The sequence below is a fragment of the Prunus avium genome, chromosome 6, assembly GCF_965620075.1.
Source record: "Prunus avium chromosome 6, drPruAviu1.hap1.1, whole genome shotgun sequence".
Lineage (NCBI taxonomy): Eukaryota > Viridiplantae > Streptophyta > Magnoliopsida > Rosales > Rosaceae > Prunus > Prunus avium.
In genome coordinates, this window is record NC_142289.1 from 990,502 (window position 1) to 1,005,864 (window position 15,363).

The following is a 15,363-nucleotide window of genomic DNA, read 5'->3' on the forward strand; positions in this document are numbered from 1 at the left end:
AACCTTCCACCTGGTTTCTTTAATGAATTTATCTTTTTGTCCCACTATATCAGATTCCAAACTGATCAATCACCATGCTAATTATCATCCTCCATATGCAATAAACACTCTCATTTTCCCTCGGCTTTTTCTTTGTATTTCTCGGCAACCAAACACAAAACCATGAACGAAGACGAGCTGCGTTCCGAAGCAAAAATGGTCGATCTTCTGAATCAATTCGAACATATCTTGGAATCCGATCCTCGCATGTAAGTCGTTCATACTTGTATGTAGCAAAGAATCAAATGATAGCAGGTTTTGATTCTCTGTTTTCAGTGATGCAAACTTCACGTTTGCTAAAATGCCCTGCATAATTCTTTTTAATAGCTAGTTTTTATTGGTTGCTTGGTTGTGTGGCGGGGCCACCATGGGTCACTGGGGTCAATCGACCCCTTGGAAGGGAAACCATGAAAAAGGCTGTGGAGGTCCTGGTGCGAGCTTCCCCATGTTTCAGCAGCAGCAGCGAGTTGCCTAGCTGGTTGGTATCATAGAGCTTCACACGCCCTGCATTCATGGGTTTGATGAGCTCAATGGAACGGTTTGGAGATGGAAAATTGTTGCCTAGGTGTCCCTAGTTTATGCCAATTTTGCTTGAGATCTCTGCAACTGTCATGTGGAAACATTAAAAGGGGACGCATATATAGCAATCAGCAAAGTGATGATTTTAATTTATATGGTCTCACAAGCTTACATGAAAGACCCAGGAGAGGAAACAGAAACCAAAGGGCGCATTTGGTCTCTTGCTTTTGATCCTTATAGAACTGGGATATATGGTTTTGCAGCATAGAGCCATCTCTCATGCATATATACATCTTTAGACCCCAAATGAAATAATGTTGGAACTAATGGTTTTAGAAAGGGGAGACAGAATGCACAAGGTGTGAGTATGTTAAAATAGAGCTGAGATTAGATAATTTAAATGTCCATGCAAGAAGTTCTAATTTTTCAGATTAGCTGAGTGATCTTTGTGAGAGTGTGCAAAAGAAATCTTGATTTCTTTTGTTTAATATGCGGCCAAAGGAGTAGCATAGAAACAACTTACAAGTGATCAAGTGGTATTGATTCATAAAGGGAAAGGGCAAATATTGCATATTATATATGAATTATAATGTTATCGTTTCATTTTTACAGGTCTCTTTTGTCTAAAAAATATTTGTGAGCTTTTACATGTTGACCCCCGAAAGTAAAATTCCTGGATCCGCCAAGTATACTGATTCTTTTGCTTAAATCTTTTAAAGTTTATGCTTTTGGTGTATTTGTATTGTGGGTGCATTATGATTTTGTGTATAGCTTCTCTTTTTTAAAGGGTTCTCATATATGTTTTTGGAATGTGTAGTTGTGCCACTGTCTTATATTTTGTATTGCCACTTGATTGAACCCAGCGATGAGGTGGGATTTGTTCACCCATCCCAGTTTTTCAAGCTGAACGAAGAGGCAGGTCATTCCTTACCCTCATCTGACAGCTCAGCTGATAGAAATTCAGTTTTTTGGAATAAGGATCATAAGTTGGGGATTTCAACACAAGTTCTTCTTCCATTATATAAGGCATCTAAGGATGCGTTTATGACAGCCAATAGACAGTTTAAGGAACTGAACAGCACCTCTAATGTATCTGGGGCTGAGAATTCTCTATGCACCTCACTATCTTTGGATGACGATATTGAAAGTGCCGTCATGAAGCATAGCAGGGCTCTTTTGTTGCTAAGTTGTGATTTCGGCACTGCATGGCATTCCAGGTCTTCCTTCTTTTCATTTTTGGTTCAGTTATACTTGTTTTCTCTTTGCTATACTTGTTCAAACATACTTTTTTTTAAAATATAAAATCAAATATGCTTGTGAATTAAACTTAAGGCAACTACATGCCCTACCTGTACAGAATCGAGGATCATGATATGTTTATTTGTTATCTTATGCCCAATTCATTATGTGTGTGTGTATTTATGTTTTTGAAACAGTGTCATGGCACCTACTTGATTTTGTATATTTGACGCAGGAAGCTCGTGGTGTTGGAGAAGCATAAGCTCTCAGCATTACTGGATGAACTTCTCTTGTCAGCACTTGTTCTTTCATATTCACCTAAGTCTGAGTATGCTTGGGGCCATAGGTAACATTTTAACAAAAGTTTTTTACTTTATCTGCAAGAAAAACATTGACAAGTGTAGTTGGTTATTGCCTTATGGGTACCACCATAGTTGACTTCAAGAAGACATATAGGGAAAACTTTTTTTTCTCAACTGACTGCATTGATTTATATATGCACACGCGTGTTTAATAACTGGCGTGAAGTTTCTTATTTATAAGTATTCAGCTAGGTATGGTTTAATCAAGTCTCTTATTATAGTTATTTATTTATTTATTTTTCCCATATAATGGCTTTAGACTCGAATTTTATGAACAAATCGATCATTGGCAGGAAGTGGGTCATCAAATCAATTTCTGAAAAGTGTTCAACTCTGCCAGAGATTGCGACCAAAGAGTCTGAACTGGTGGAGAAAATAGCTGAGGTTTAAATTCAGTTCAGGGAACTGCGTACTTTTAATTTACAAAGGTTTACTTGAACTTTATCAAGATTTATTATCACATGTGTTACTTGTGGTCATTCTCTTTCTTGCTTTCCTAGGGAAAACAACACAATTCTTATAATCTGTCCATGTGACAGTCAGCTTGTCAGTGAAATAAGGTTTCCAATTAAGCTGCCAATTTTTCTGTAGCAAACTAGCTGATAATATCTGTAATTCACTCTCTTTGTCCAACATAAAGCACAGTGTTCATGGATAGCAATGGTTATTCCTTATGGCATTCCACAATATCCTTAGGTGTTTACTTCCTTTATTGGGTAAATGAGAATTTTCCCTGTTATTGTTTGCTATTTTATAATTAGAATATTTCTTTACAGAGGTCAAAAATGAATTACCGTGCATGGAATCATCGTTGCTGGTTGGTTTCCTACATGACAAGAGAACAGGTTAGATCTCATCATTTTTTTTCTCTTTTGTGGGGGAATAATTCAGGTTACCTTCTAGGACTCTTCATATTGTAGTGATGTGAACAATTATGAGCCAAATTGCACTCCTATAAATTTGAAAAGTGCAAGAAGAGAATTCTATGTTAGCCTTTGATTCTCAAAAGACGTGAATCTGATTTCCTCTGCTAAAACTGTGACACATAAGTTTTTGGGTTTCATTCAGTTTCTTATTCCAACATACATACTTATATTACAGGAAATCCATTTTGCCTCTTGGGGGTAATGTGAACTATATGCACCCTAAATGTGTGCTTGCTTGCCGTTTCTTATAAAGAAAATGTGTGCTTGCAGTTGCTACATGAATTAAAGAGATCCAGAAACTGGGCCAACTTGCATGTTGCGGATCATTGTTGCTTCCATTATCGTAGTGTGAGTCTTTGTTTTCTTTTGTTTTGCCTCCTGATTAAAGATTCATTGATCATAATACCGTGGTGTTATATTGACAGCAAATTTTTTAAATGTGATCTTAAATCATCTATTCCTTAAATAATGTATAAATCCTCACAAAATGATGTTGCCTCAGTTTGATGTGGAGTTAGTGTTCTTTTGTAAAACACTAATTTTGATTGATAGCTAATCATTGTAATTCTTCTTACATTTGTGTGCATGGAATTAGCAAGGCATAGGTTTAAAAAAGAACACAATTCTCTTCATTGTAGAACTGGCAATTTCAAACAAGCTGGACTTTAATTCCCCTCACGATCCTTGTTTCTATCGTTTTGCAGCAGCTAATGCTTAAGATTTTAGAGGACCGATGCTGTGAACAAGAAATATCATCTTCTGGTTACAGTGTTGAAATATATCTACTGTGGAAGGTACAAATCTTCTTTCATCTCTTTTCGACAATTTATGACACCATCACTTTCTGTAGGCAAGCATTTTTTAGATATCTGGCCAGTGCTCTGTTACTTACATGAACGTTTCTCATTTATTCTTGTATCAATAATATCAATTTTTGTCTTTTCCTTTTATTTGAAATTACATTTGCATTCACTGCTTAACAATGTGGGCATGATAGGATGAACTTGATTGGGATGAAATGCTAATAAAGCGCTACATAGGAAGAGAGGTGGGTGATACACATCTCTTAATTGTAACAATATTTTCCAGGTTCACCAATTATCTTAGACCCCCCCTGAGTTTTCATTTCTGTGGTATTCACTGTAAACAGGCTCTATGGCTTCATCGTCGCTTCCTTTCCTTATTTTGGATAAAGCATTTCTTAACTGATCACACTGGTCTGTCCAGCCGTGGGGAGCAGAAAACCAGCATGAATGATGACTTCAGCGTATTTATGGATAATGAGTTACATCTCCTCCACTCCTGCTCAATCATTCCAGATAATAGCTTTGACGATTACCAAGCACAGGCTATGCATTCTGCTACTTACATGTTATGGTTGATTAAGGTAATGGAAATTTTCCTCCATATGCAATTTGTCATGACTTCACACAGTACTCTTTGATCAAGTTGCCTGGATGCTTATGTTACTCTTACCTGCATCAGCAAATCCCTGATTCTTGTCGGATTGAATTACAAGAGAAGCTCAAAACAGAAAATCTGAAAGCTCTGCTGAATAAGGCGTGCCCAGAAAGGTCCTCAACTTGGGATTGTTTAACGGGCTATGTTGAAGCATCTGACCATTAAATGGGGGAGATTTAGACCCTGGATCAATTCTTAACCAGGTTATCTGTTATTTTCTCCCCTTTGGCGCTGGAGAAGGGAGAAGATACCGATCTCCCGATATGTTACATCAACTTTTAATACATACGCCCATATTGTTAAAGGATGTTGTATTATCTGGATTGCTGAGTATCAGAGCAGCCTTGCAAAGAACTGTGTTAACGTTGTATCCAAAATTTACTTTACTAATTTCGCTTTGTATAAGGAAAGGATATATCAGAGACTTACAATAAAATCATGGCATGTTAAAGGACATTTTGTAGCACGCAGACTAACAAAAACATTCTTATGTTGCGGAATTATAAGAGCAAAATTGCAAATGAAGTGCTCTCCTTTTGAAGCCAGTGCTTATGGGAGTCGCATGTGTGCTCGTGGGCGACTCCAAGCTATCGATGTATGAGGAGCTCACAAGTTAGCCAATTACCCACTGGGGTGTGGCCCACTGTCTTAGCATTTTAGCTCACCTTTTGCTGGGCCATGGGCGAACAACTTTGCTACTAGAGCCCGACCCAAGTTTCGAGAGTTCAAGTAATTGTGTCCCGGCCCAATACCCAAACCTTGCAAGTTGCAACGTACGAGGTGATTCCTTATCCTATCCATAACACTTGTCCTGAAATCCAATCGATTGGAACCCTTGTTTGCGATATATGTGAGGTAAGAACTCCAACCAGCAACATCACCTTCACAACTGCCAACTTCCAACTTCCAATTTGGTTTGGTCACCTTGCTTGCTCCCTGCACATTTATAGCCACTCTCTCCATCTTTCCAAATTTTATGCAAAACGATTGTCCATGACATGAGCGCAGAAACACCATCAATGACAATAGTTTCCACCAAGTTATTGCCTCAGAACCTCCACGCAACCACCGCCCAGCTGAAACTCACTTCCCATTCACCTCACACCAGCGCTGCTGTGAGCTGCAGAGTGTGTATTTCATCAAATGGTAGAAACAGCTCCAGAAACCTAACAAAGGTAATGGTTTCTGCTTTAACAAAACCAACCCATTTGCCAAACTATGATATCAAAGAGACCCATTTGATCAAGGTCCTTAGCAGGTCTTGCAAAGCAGGCCAGTTCAACGAGTCACTTTACTTTCTTGAGCTTATGGTGAACAAGGGCTACAAACCTGATGTCATTCTTTGCACAAAACTCATTAAAGGGTTCTTCAATTCGAGAAATATCGAAAAGGCCATCCGGGTTATGCAAATCTTGGAAAAATATGGTGAACCCGATTTGTTTTCATACAATGCATTGATTAGCGGGTTCTGCAAGGCAAATCGGATTGAATCAGCAAACAAAGTGCTTGATAGAATGAGAAGTCAGGGATTTTCACCTGATGTTGTGACCTACAATATAATGATAGGGAGTCTTTGTAGTAGGGGCAAGCTTGGGTTAGCTCTGAAGGTCATGGATCAGTTGGTGAAGGACAATTGCAGGCCAACTGTGATTACCTACACAATCTTGATAGAAGCAACCATTGTTGATGGTGGAATTGATGAAGCCATGAAGCTTTTAGATGAGATGCTATCAAGAGGGCTTAAACCTGACATGTATACTTACAATGCCGTTATTAGGGGAATGTGCAGAGAAGGGATGCTGGATAGAGCTTTTCAGTTTGTTAGGAGCTTAGATTCCAAGGGCTGCCCACCGAATGTAATCTCGTATAACATTTTGTTACGAGCACTTTTGAATCGTAGTAAATGGGAAGAAGGGGAGAAACTAGTGACTAATATGTGTTCAAGAGGTTGTGAGCCTAATGTTGTGACTTACAGCATTTTGATTAGCACGCTGTGCCGCGATGGCAAAGTTGAGGATGCGGTAAACGTGTTGAAGATTATGAAGAAAAAAGGGTTAACTCCAGATGCTTATAGTTATGATCCTTTGGTTTCTGCTTTCTGCAAGGAGGGGAGATTAGATTTGGCAATAGAGTTCCTGGATTACATGATATCTGATGGTTGCTTACCAGACATTGTTAACTACAATACAATCTTGGCTGCTTTGTGTAAGAGTGGAAAAGCTGATCAGGCTTTGCAAATCTTTGAGAACCTAGGTGAAGTGGGATGCCCTCCAAATGTGAGTTCCTACAACACCATGTTCAGTGCACTGTGGAATTGTGGAGACAGAGTAAGAGCTCTGGGAATGGTATCAGAGATGGTAGGCAACGGAATTAAACCTGATGAGATTACTTACAATTCACTCATATCATGTTTGTGCAGAGATGGGATGGTAGATGAGGCTATTGGGTTGTTGGTAGACATGGAAACCGGTGGTTTTCAGCCTACAGTTATCAGTTATAACATTCTTCTTCTTGGATTGTGCAAAACACGTCGAGTTGTAGATGCCATTCAAGTGCTCACGGAAATGGTTGAAAAGGGATGTCGCCCGAACGAAACCACCTACATTTTATTGATTGAAGGAATTGGTTTTGCAGGATGGCGAGCTGAAGCTATGGAGCTTGCCAACTCTGTTTTTAGTTTAAGGGCTATTTCTGAAGATTCGTTCAAACGTTTGAATAGAACCTTTCCTATGCTTGATGTTTACAAAGAGCTTACCCTGTCTGAGATTAAGAACTAGCTTTTGGTATATACTTCAGTGCATTTTCAGTCTCTCATGGACTTTTCTGAATGTGTTCTTGCTAATGATATTTACAACAGAGGAAACTAGTTTTGCATGGTGCCCTGAAATCATTCCATGTTAACTGAGAGTAGATCCTGAATATGCAAAGGGTTCAGATTACAAGTGCGGCATCCTTATAAAGGAAGAAGAATGAGTTGTAACAGGTAATTCAGCGATGGACTACAAATGAAACAAACATATGCAGCTGGATTAAAAGACCATTTTAGGTTCCGGACGAAGTTTGAGGTTGTGTCCCCTCAACAATGAGCAAATTGCCTTGCAGGGCAGATTTGCCAATACCTGGAGGGTTTGATCTTTTGCTTTGCAACACAACACAGAAGAGCATAGCAAACTTTAGTTTGTTTTTTAAGCTTTTTCTATTTTATTTACTAATGCAAACATTTGCTCTAGAGACATGTTTTTCTCCTTTTATAGTATCTAGTTTGTTTTTCCTTCCTAACATTCACTGGAAGTTTTAGGGGCCTGTCTTGTTAACCAAAAAATGAAAACAAGAGGACCCTAAAATATAAGAGAGAGAGAGAGATACAGTTTCCCCCTCTTTTATCTCTGGGAGCAAATCTTGAATGGCTAAAGAAACAGTTGTAATTCCATCACTGTCATGACATTTAGCAGCGCCTAACATCTAGCTATTAACAAAGATATCATAATAAGCTCTGGAACCACGAGAAGCAACGGATCAAATGGCAAACAACAAACAGATAATTCACTTTCTGCAAGGAAGAGTGTCTAAATTTTAAATATCTCCTATCTTGCCAAAATAGGAACAGCACCAAGTCCACGTAAAATAAACTTTTTAACCATAGCATTTAGCATACCCATGTAAATTAGTTCAATTTGAAAAACTCATGTTTTTAGTTGATGTAGATAAAGGCAGACCTTTCCCTCCAGAACTTCCAGCAAGAAAAAGACATAAGATATTGACTATTCATAAGAGTCGACAGATGAGATTCAGAGACAGAAACCCATGATAGAAATTATCAAACAGAATTAATTTCTGGTAAAACATTATAAGAGAACCACCTTATGAAATTGCAGATTTTATACAACTTCAACAAAGAAATGGCAGTCTAGATGCCCACAAGAAGAAACAAAGTGAGTCAAAATTTTGCATAAACCCTATCTATTTTAACACATGACCTCTTCACTTAAAACGTTCCATTCGATCAGCTTCTGATGCAACTCATCAGCCTCTTTTGTCATACCAGCAGCAGCTACACCTTCAGTTATAGTTGAATAAATTGCCCCATCTGGCATGCATCGATTTGATATCATCATTTCTAGAACTTGTATTGCAACATCAACTCTCTTGTTTCTACATAATCCATGGATCACAAATTTGTAAGAAATATTACGGACCGGATGGCCTCTCTTATGCATCTCCTTCAATATCAGAACAGCTTCCTCAACTAGATTCACCCCGCAAAACCCACCAACCAAAGAACGATGGGTAATTTCATCAGGAATGATTCCATTTTCTACCATTTGACCATACAATCCCATTGCTTTCTCCATACAACCCTGTTTAGCCAATCCATCAATCACAGTATTGTAAGTGATCAAACCAGGTGATCGACTGGTGCCACATAAAAGATGAAGTAATTCGAGGCCCTGATCAATCATTCCCTCCCTACAAAGAGCTCCCAGGAGTGTGTTATAAGTTATAATGTCAGGCGAACAATTTTGAGAAATCATTTGAGTAAAGAAGTTGATGGCACGATCTAAAAGCCCAAATTTACATAAACCATTGATCAAAATATTGTAAGTAACAACTGTAGGGGATTCGGAAGTTTCATTCATTATTGTGAAGATTTCATCAACTTCATCCCAGCACCCACGGCTACAAAGAGAATGGAGAATAGTGTTGTAAGTGATAGCATTTGGCTTCAACCCATGACATAGAAGATTATGTATAATCAAAGCAGTATCTTCAAGCTTATTGTGCCTGCAAGTAAAATTAATCAGAGAATTGTAGGTGATAATATCAGGATAACATCCCTCTGCCACCATATCATCCAAAACTTCCACAGCCCGCATGGTTCCACAGTGTTTGCAGACTAACTCAATGAGAACTGTATAGGTGACTATATAAGGAGGGCATCCCTTTCTCAGTTGGTCCTTCCAAAAGGCAATTGCCTGATCAAAATTCCCAAAAGTAAACATGCAGCGAATAATTGCATTGTAAGTAATCACATCCGGAGGGCAACCAGTCAAGCTCATGTCTTCCACGAGATCAATTGCAGACCTTAGCTGTCCTCTCTTACAGAGACCTCCAACCATCATGTTACAAGTTATAATATCTGGAACCCCCCCAGACATGATCATGATCTTCAGAATTTTCGCAGCTTTATCTAATCGATCTATTTTGACAAGGCCCCGGATTAAGTTTGTGCAAGAAGGGAAGTATGGAATTTGGTTTTGACGTGCCATGACCTCAATTAACCTTGATGCATCGATTAACCTCCCACGGCTGCAAAATTTTCGAAGAATATCATTATTGGTTTCCTCAGAATTTCCAACAAAGCGCCCTTCTACATTCAATATAAAAGAAGTACGAGTCTTCTTTTTATTTATTTCCTCTCCAGATTTTTTCTCAATACCCATCTCATCATTATCAATGCTCCATTCATCTACGTTAACCTCATCGACTCTATCAATACAAACACTTCTTTGGAAACCCTTACGCTGTAAGACACGCACATTTCTTATGGAACTAACATCTCCTTTCCACTGTAAACAATATTGAGCTTCATGATTATACTTGTTCAAAAACTTTGATATTGCGAAAGGTCCAATGCCAGAACAAGGGCTAACTTGCTTTGTACACCCATGCAAAGAACAAACATCAACTGTAAAATTATGTTGGGTGACAGTATACCCCATCATCTCCTTCCGCTAGAACAAATGAAGTCAAACAAGATAAAAAGACCAATAGGAAGTATATCTTGTAATCCAACTTTCGCTCTTCTCTAAATCCAAAGAATTGAGATTCTCACAAAATGGGGAATGCCCAAAGTTTATTAACTTTTAATAGACTCCGAAATAAGCAAAACAATTACCCCGCTTTCTTGACTCTTCTGCTTCAGATTGAGAACTACAACTGTGAAAAGGTTCAAACCAATAATATCAGTAACAGCAAATTTCAAACATGAAAAGGAGGCAAAGAAATTAACCAAACACAATGACAAAAAACCATCTTTCAGCTCACCAAAGAGAAAAAGCGAAAGAAGATTTTGTTTTCGCTCCTATTACTATATAAAACAAGTTCAAAGTCTCAACCGACCACGTGCCCAGCCAGCCAGCTACTGTGAACTCAGCTGTGAATTCATTATATAATTCTATAAAAAAAATTCCATTATTTTCCAAAATTCAAACAGCCAATATCTTCTTTTCAATAATTTCAACAATCCATTTATGCCATTTTCACATAATCAGAGTTCAGAACCATTTGAACTTCAGCTTTTACCGTTTCATCACACTGCAGCACATACAAGACCAAATAAAAGTATACATACACATATAGATAGATAAAGGAGCGTACTGTGAGGTTTGGATTTAGGTCTGTCTGTCCTTCCGTGAGTAGTGAGAGGAGAAAGAAAGCCCTGTTTTTTTTTCTTTCCGTTTTTCGCTAATGAAAAGAGCGCTCTGTTGAGTTGCTGTTGCTGATAAAATCGAAAAGACGGACGTTAATAACTAGGGACTAGGGTTGTCAAATTGCAATCAGAGGTCAATGAATTACATTAAACTCCACTGAAGTTAATAAAATTAGACATTCCTCCCACAGAAACAAATAAATTACCATGTCAGGCCCAAACGAATTGAACAATTTCAAAAAAGCCATTAACTTAAAAAATGGAGAAAAACCCTGTGAAAAATCACATTATTTAGTTTACACCCTCTGTCTCTCTCTCTTCTCGCGTTTACTCACTCTCTGAATCAAGTCCTCTTGTAAACAAAACTCATTCTCTGTCTGTCTCTCTCTCTTCCTCTTCTGGTGATGTAATCTTTTCCTCTTTAGGTACTAATCACCATGATTAATTCATAATCTCATTTCCCAATATGGGTATAGGCTATTGCACACTCCTCAAAATTTGTGATGTTGTACTGAACTGAATTAATATGGCAGTAGTCAAATTAGATATCTTGCCTGCACGTAGTTCGATGCAACTCATCACTCCCCATTTCTTAGATTTTTCTTTTTTTTTTCTTCTTAAAATGAATGTATGTAAATTTTTTTCTGAAGAAATGAGTTTTGTGGATGCAGAGATTAGGCAGCGAGCTGATAAGAGAGGTAGGCAAATGCAACCTTGAAATCAGGGCTGACAAACGCATTGCAGTGTCTAAAATCAGCTTTCATCCACTCTTGATCGGAAGAAGTATCAAGTATTCAGGAAAAATCTTAACAGCGTCTCATTGATGTTCCGGGGTTCTTGCAGGCTATGTGACATATCAGATCATATGTACTCCTACATTACATTTGTAAATATGACGGAAGGGGGGAAAAGGGATATTCTGTTTACCCTTTTTGTTAAGTCATACATTTTATGTATGCCACTTTCTAGTTAAGAAAACTATGCATTGTAAGGTTAGTTAATAAATCGGATATTCCATTGTTGACTCACATCACATCCAGACGGGACCACGACCCGATGCAAACTCAAAATCAAAAGATAATAAGGTGTCACTTTTTATAAATTCCTTTATTGTTCGTTCCTCAAAATTATCATCATTAAACTTCTTCACATATCCCTACATTAACTTAATTCACACCAAGAGTCGAGTTGGAATTGAGAAATAAAGAACATATTCACCATGTCTTCTACAAATCTCTGGCTCACTTGTGCAAAATACTCTTCTTCGAAAGCTTTGGTTTCTTCTGACTGTAGTTCTACCACAAAACCATAGAACGGAACAGATACACAAAAGGTAAGTACAGATTAAAGTATGGCAAGCGGGAAATTTGAAACTGCATGACACAAGTGGAAATGATACCTTTTGTCTATCTAGTGCGTCATAATCTATCCTCTCCCTCCAGTTACTTTTGCGAAGTTTGATTGGCCGATTTCCCACATATTTACCTGGAATTTGTGCCAATTATATTATGACAGTTATCATATAAATCAAAGTCAAACCATATCAACAACACTCAATATGATTACAACCTTCTTCCCTACACAAAATCAGCAATTTAAATACCCAAACGAGAACATAAACAGAAATGGTACACCATATTATTCTTACCATTCATTTCCTTGAGAGCTCCAGCTAGGTCAGAAGGGTTAGCAAAGCTAACAAATCCAAAGCCCTTGGTTTTGCCAGTCCTCTTATCTCTAACGACCTAGATATGGTGATAAAGTAGACATATACAAGTTCTTAGTTTTCAATCACAGTAAAAAATCATAAATTCTATGAGAAAAAGTAGATGAATCAAAAGTAGCTAGAAACTGCACAATGAGCAAAAGATTATAACTGCGATCCAGGGAGTCAACATAAATATCGCACACAATGACAACAACAAGCAAAGCATAAGATACACAAGACTAAAGAAAAAAAAAAACAAAGTATAATTTCAATTTCGTACCATGCTCTAGCTTGGATACCCAATGGCCCAACTCCCATATTCCTCTACACCCCCCTTGCCCCACCACTCTGGCTCTCTCAACTGGAAACAAGCCTTGATGCAGCAACGGAAAGACTTTAGATGTGTTTCAAATTTTAATTTTAGTTCCAAGACATCCGATATAGTTTTTTAGGGCCATAATGCAAAATTGAATGGAGCCAACTCTTGTATGATTTTGAAGGTTGAGTGGCAAGGAAATCCAGTGTTAAATGGTTCTAAACTAACAGTTGTTAATTATTTTTAAGTTAATGGACAAAAGCAAAATTTCGAATTTCTTACACAGAATTTCACTGACCAACAAAAGTAATTATAGAGTACTGTTTTCCCGAGCACAAAAGAAAGGCTACAGACCCACCCCTAAGGTTTATAAAAATATTGAGAAAAAGAACCCGCTTGGAAGCTCAATCGGTTCACTAACCTGACTCCAAACTTGTTCAAATCGACCCAACAAGCAATAACTCAAGCTAGCCCATGAGAGTCAGGTCAAATTCAACCAAATCAAGCTCCAAATGTTGATTCCAGCAGTCCAACCTATATTAAATGGTCAAACCTGATTTAAACTAACTTTGAGATCTCACAATTAGACAGCAAGCACTTGAAAATCACATAATTTCATGTCGGTTGTCAGTACACCTCTTACGGTTAAATGTTAGAAGTCATGAACTCAGAGAAATGCAAAAATGCATTATGAAAACTATTCACAAGGTCACACATATCTAACTAAAATGTAAACAGTAGATGAAACCTACCTTAGAATAAATAAAACATTAAGTGCTCTGTTCTCTTGAAATATAAATCTGAAGAGGAAATGTAAAATGTTTACACCAAGCAAACAATTTCAATCAAGAGAATAACTTCAAAGGAAGAAAGAGAAAAGGTATCTGAGGAAGATACTTACTCTGGCCATGTTAAAGGAAGGAAATCGTGAAAATGCTTTTGAAAGGACATCATCATTCACCTCATTACCAAGATCACCACAAAATAGGCGATAATCATCTGTCAAAGCCAAAACCCAACAGAATTGTAAGGCATAAAGATGCACCAAACAGAAGACGGATTGTGTAAAATCAACACGCTAATGTTGCAAATGAACAACATGTTAAAACACCCAAAAAAACTATCATGAAAACCAAACCCCATGAAGAGTGAGGCTTTTAACAAGGTATCACATATCTGTTCTATCAGTTGACTAAGTAGCCAGAAGGGCAACATTCAAAACTGGCATTGTAGGAATAAACAGATAAAATTGAAAAGGGATGCAATCATGGTATTGAATGTTAATGTTTGTGTGTGCACGAATATATGTGGAAGAATATACAACTAATTTGATAAGGGAAAGTTTAATTGTGAAAGCATGCATACTTTCTGGCCATTCTGCAAGAGTTGGGTCCTCCCAAGACTGCCCAGCAGCTTTACGAGGGATGGCTTTCTTCTTAGCTTCAGCTTTGTGCTCGATTTCACTGTTTGCCAGGGCAGCCTTCACACTCTCAAGAGCTTCAGGTGTAATCGTCTGTGCATCCCTTTGAAATAACTGCTGAGCCTGTTCATTTCACAACAAATTATACACATGAAACCTACACGTCCAAACAATTTCCCCTAAAATAGCAAGAATTGATAAGTAGCTTCTAATAACTAAACCGAAAACCTCCAAAACAAGAATTCCAAAATTAATAGTTCTTTAAAAGCAAAAAAGAAAATATGCAAGTTACAGAAATATCCTATTTTTGACGAAAGAATAAAACAATGAAAGAAATCCCATTCTACTTATTCTCAATTATTCAGGAAATCAGACACTAGTTAATAAACCTAAACATATGCATATATGCATCCAAGAGTACATGCATGTAAAGACATGTGCGTGATGAGGATTTGAGACAGACCTGTTGATACTGCTGAGGGAGAGAGTAGACACCAGAGGTCGGGGTCGGGGCCGGGGCCGGGGCCGGGGCTGGGTAGACGGGCGGGGCTGGTGGCGCTGCGGGGGCGTAAGGCGTGGGATACTGGGGTTGCTGGAGGTGAAAGGGCATAGGGAAGTAGGACGATGACGACGAAGCGTTCGCGTATGTGAATTGAGAGGAAGTCGATGCAGGAGCTGTGGAAGAAGACGGTGGGGTCGCCATGGCCGATATCGGAACTAAGCTGAAGCTAGGGTTTTGAATGGGCAGGAATCGGGGACAATCGGGATCGTATTGCTATTTCTTTCGTTTTCTATAAATTACCGTTAATTATTTGATGCCACAATCGAAAAGCTAATTGGGCCCATTCAAATACGACCGAAGACCTATCCCAAACAAAAAGAGTGCTCATACAACAAATCAGTAAGAAGCCCAAATCTAAGAACAAAACAGAAGGCCCAAACA

At 38.2% G+C, this 15,363-nt stretch overlaps 4 protein-coding genes across 6 annotated transcripts; 2 read left to right on the forward strand and 2 right to left on the reverse strand.

The window, feature by feature from the left end:
• The first annotated feature begins 72 nt into the window (after positions 1-72).
• On the forward strand, positions 73-5,000 carry LOC110754281 (Protein prenylyltransferase superfamily protein). Of its 2 annotated transcripts, none has more exons than XM_021955331.2 (10): positions 73-248; positions 1,422-1,775; positions 2,033-2,143; positions 2,453-2,543; positions 2,936-3,004; positions 3,356-3,433; positions 3,790-3,879; positions 4,083-4,133; positions 4,236-4,472; positions 4,571-5,000. In XM_021955331.2, exons 1-10 carry the CDS (start codon positions 163-165, stop codon positions 4,709-4,711), a joined length of 1,308 nt encoding a protein of 435 aa, XP_021811023.1. In that variant the 5' UTR covers positions 73-162; the 3' UTR covers positions 4,712-5,000. The 2 variants fall into 2 exon arrangements, with proteins under 2 accessions (XP_021811023.1, XP_088111528.1); XM_088255402.1 differs by lacking the exon at positions 73-248 and adding an exon at positions 255-767.
• A 288-nt stretch (positions 5,001-5,288) lies between these two features.
• LOC110754363 (Pentatricopeptide repeat (PPR-like) superfamily protein) lies at positions 5,289-7,779 on the forward strand. 2 transcript variants are annotated; one of them, XM_088255401.1, is made up of 2 exons: positions 5,587-5,721; positions 5,805-7,779. In XM_088255401.1, the coding sequence occupies exon 2, from the start codon at positions 5,854-5,856 to the stop codon at positions 7,321-7,323; it is 1,470 nt and encodes a 489-aa protein (XP_088111527.1). In that variant the 5' UTR covers positions 5,587-5,721; positions 5,805-5,853; the 3' UTR covers positions 7,324-7,779. The 2 variants fall into 2 exon arrangements, with proteins under 2 accessions (XP_021811116.2, XP_088111527.1); XM_021955424.2 differs by having other exon boundaries at positions 5,289-7,779.
• A 572-nt stretch (positions 7,780-8,351) lies between these two features.
• LOC110754245 (Pentatricopeptide repeat (PPR) superfamily protein) lies at positions 8,352-11,076 on the reverse strand. The gene is made up of 2 exons (XM_021955292.2): positions 10,925-11,076; positions 8,352-10,483 (listed from the first exon to the last, which is right to left on the reverse strand). The coding sequence occupies exon 2, from the start codon at positions 10,267-10,269 to the stop codon at positions 8,512-8,514; it is 1,758 nt and encodes a 585-aa protein (XP_021810984.1). The 5' UTR covers positions 10,270-10,483; positions 10,925-11,076; the 3' UTR covers positions 8,352-8,511.
• A 972-nt stretch (positions 11,077-12,048) lies between these two features.
• On the reverse strand, positions 12,049-15,212 carry LOC110754243 (RNA-binding (RRM/RBD/RNP motifs) family protein). The gene is made up of 6 exons (XM_021955284.2): positions 14,884-15,212; positions 14,366-14,543; positions 13,902-13,999; positions 12,625-12,721; positions 12,376-12,461; positions 12,049-12,271 (listed from the first exon to the last, which is right to left on the reverse strand). The coding sequence occupies exons 1-6, from the start codon at positions 15,121-15,123 to the stop codon at positions 12,218-12,220; spliced, it is 753 nt and encodes a 250-aa protein (XP_021810976.1). The 5' UTR covers positions 15,124-15,212; the 3' UTR covers positions 12,049-12,217.
• Between the last annotated feature and the right edge of the window lie 151 nt (positions 15,213-15,363).

Bases quoted from the DNA above. Each gene is read 5' to 3' on its own strand.
- LOC110754363 (XM_021955424.2), top strand. From the start codon at position 5,545: ATGAGCGCAGAAACACCATCAATGACAATAGTTTCCACCAAGTTATTG.
- LOC110754243 (XM_021955284.2), bottom strand. From the start codon at position 15,123: ATGGCGACCCCACCGTCTTCTTCCACAGCTCCTGCATCGACTTCCTCT. The intron at 14,544-14,883 runs GTCTGTCTCAAA...TGAAATGAACAG, and splicing joins TCCCTCAGCAGTATCAACAG to GCTCAGCAGTTATTTCAAAG. The intron at 12,272-12,375 runs GTATCATTTCCA...GTTTTGTGGTAG, and splicing joins ACGCACTAGATAGACAAAAG to AACTACAGTCAGAAGAAACC.
- LOC110754245 (XM_021955292.2), bottom strand. From the start codon at position 10,269: ATGATGGGGTATACTGTCACCCAACATAATTTTACAGTTGATGTTTGT.
- LOC110754281 (XM_088255402.1), top strand. From the start codon at position 586: ATGGAAAATTGTTGCCTAGGTGTCCCTAGTTTATGCCAATTTTGCTTG. The intron at 1,776-2,032 runs GTCTTCCTTCTT...TATTTGACGCAG, and splicing joins GGCACTGCATGGCATTCCAG to GAAGCTCGTGGTGTTGGAGA. The intron at 2,544-2,935 runs GTTTAAATTCAG...ATTTCTTTACAG, and splicing joins TGGTGGAGAAAATAGCTGAG to AGGTCAAAAATGAATTACCG.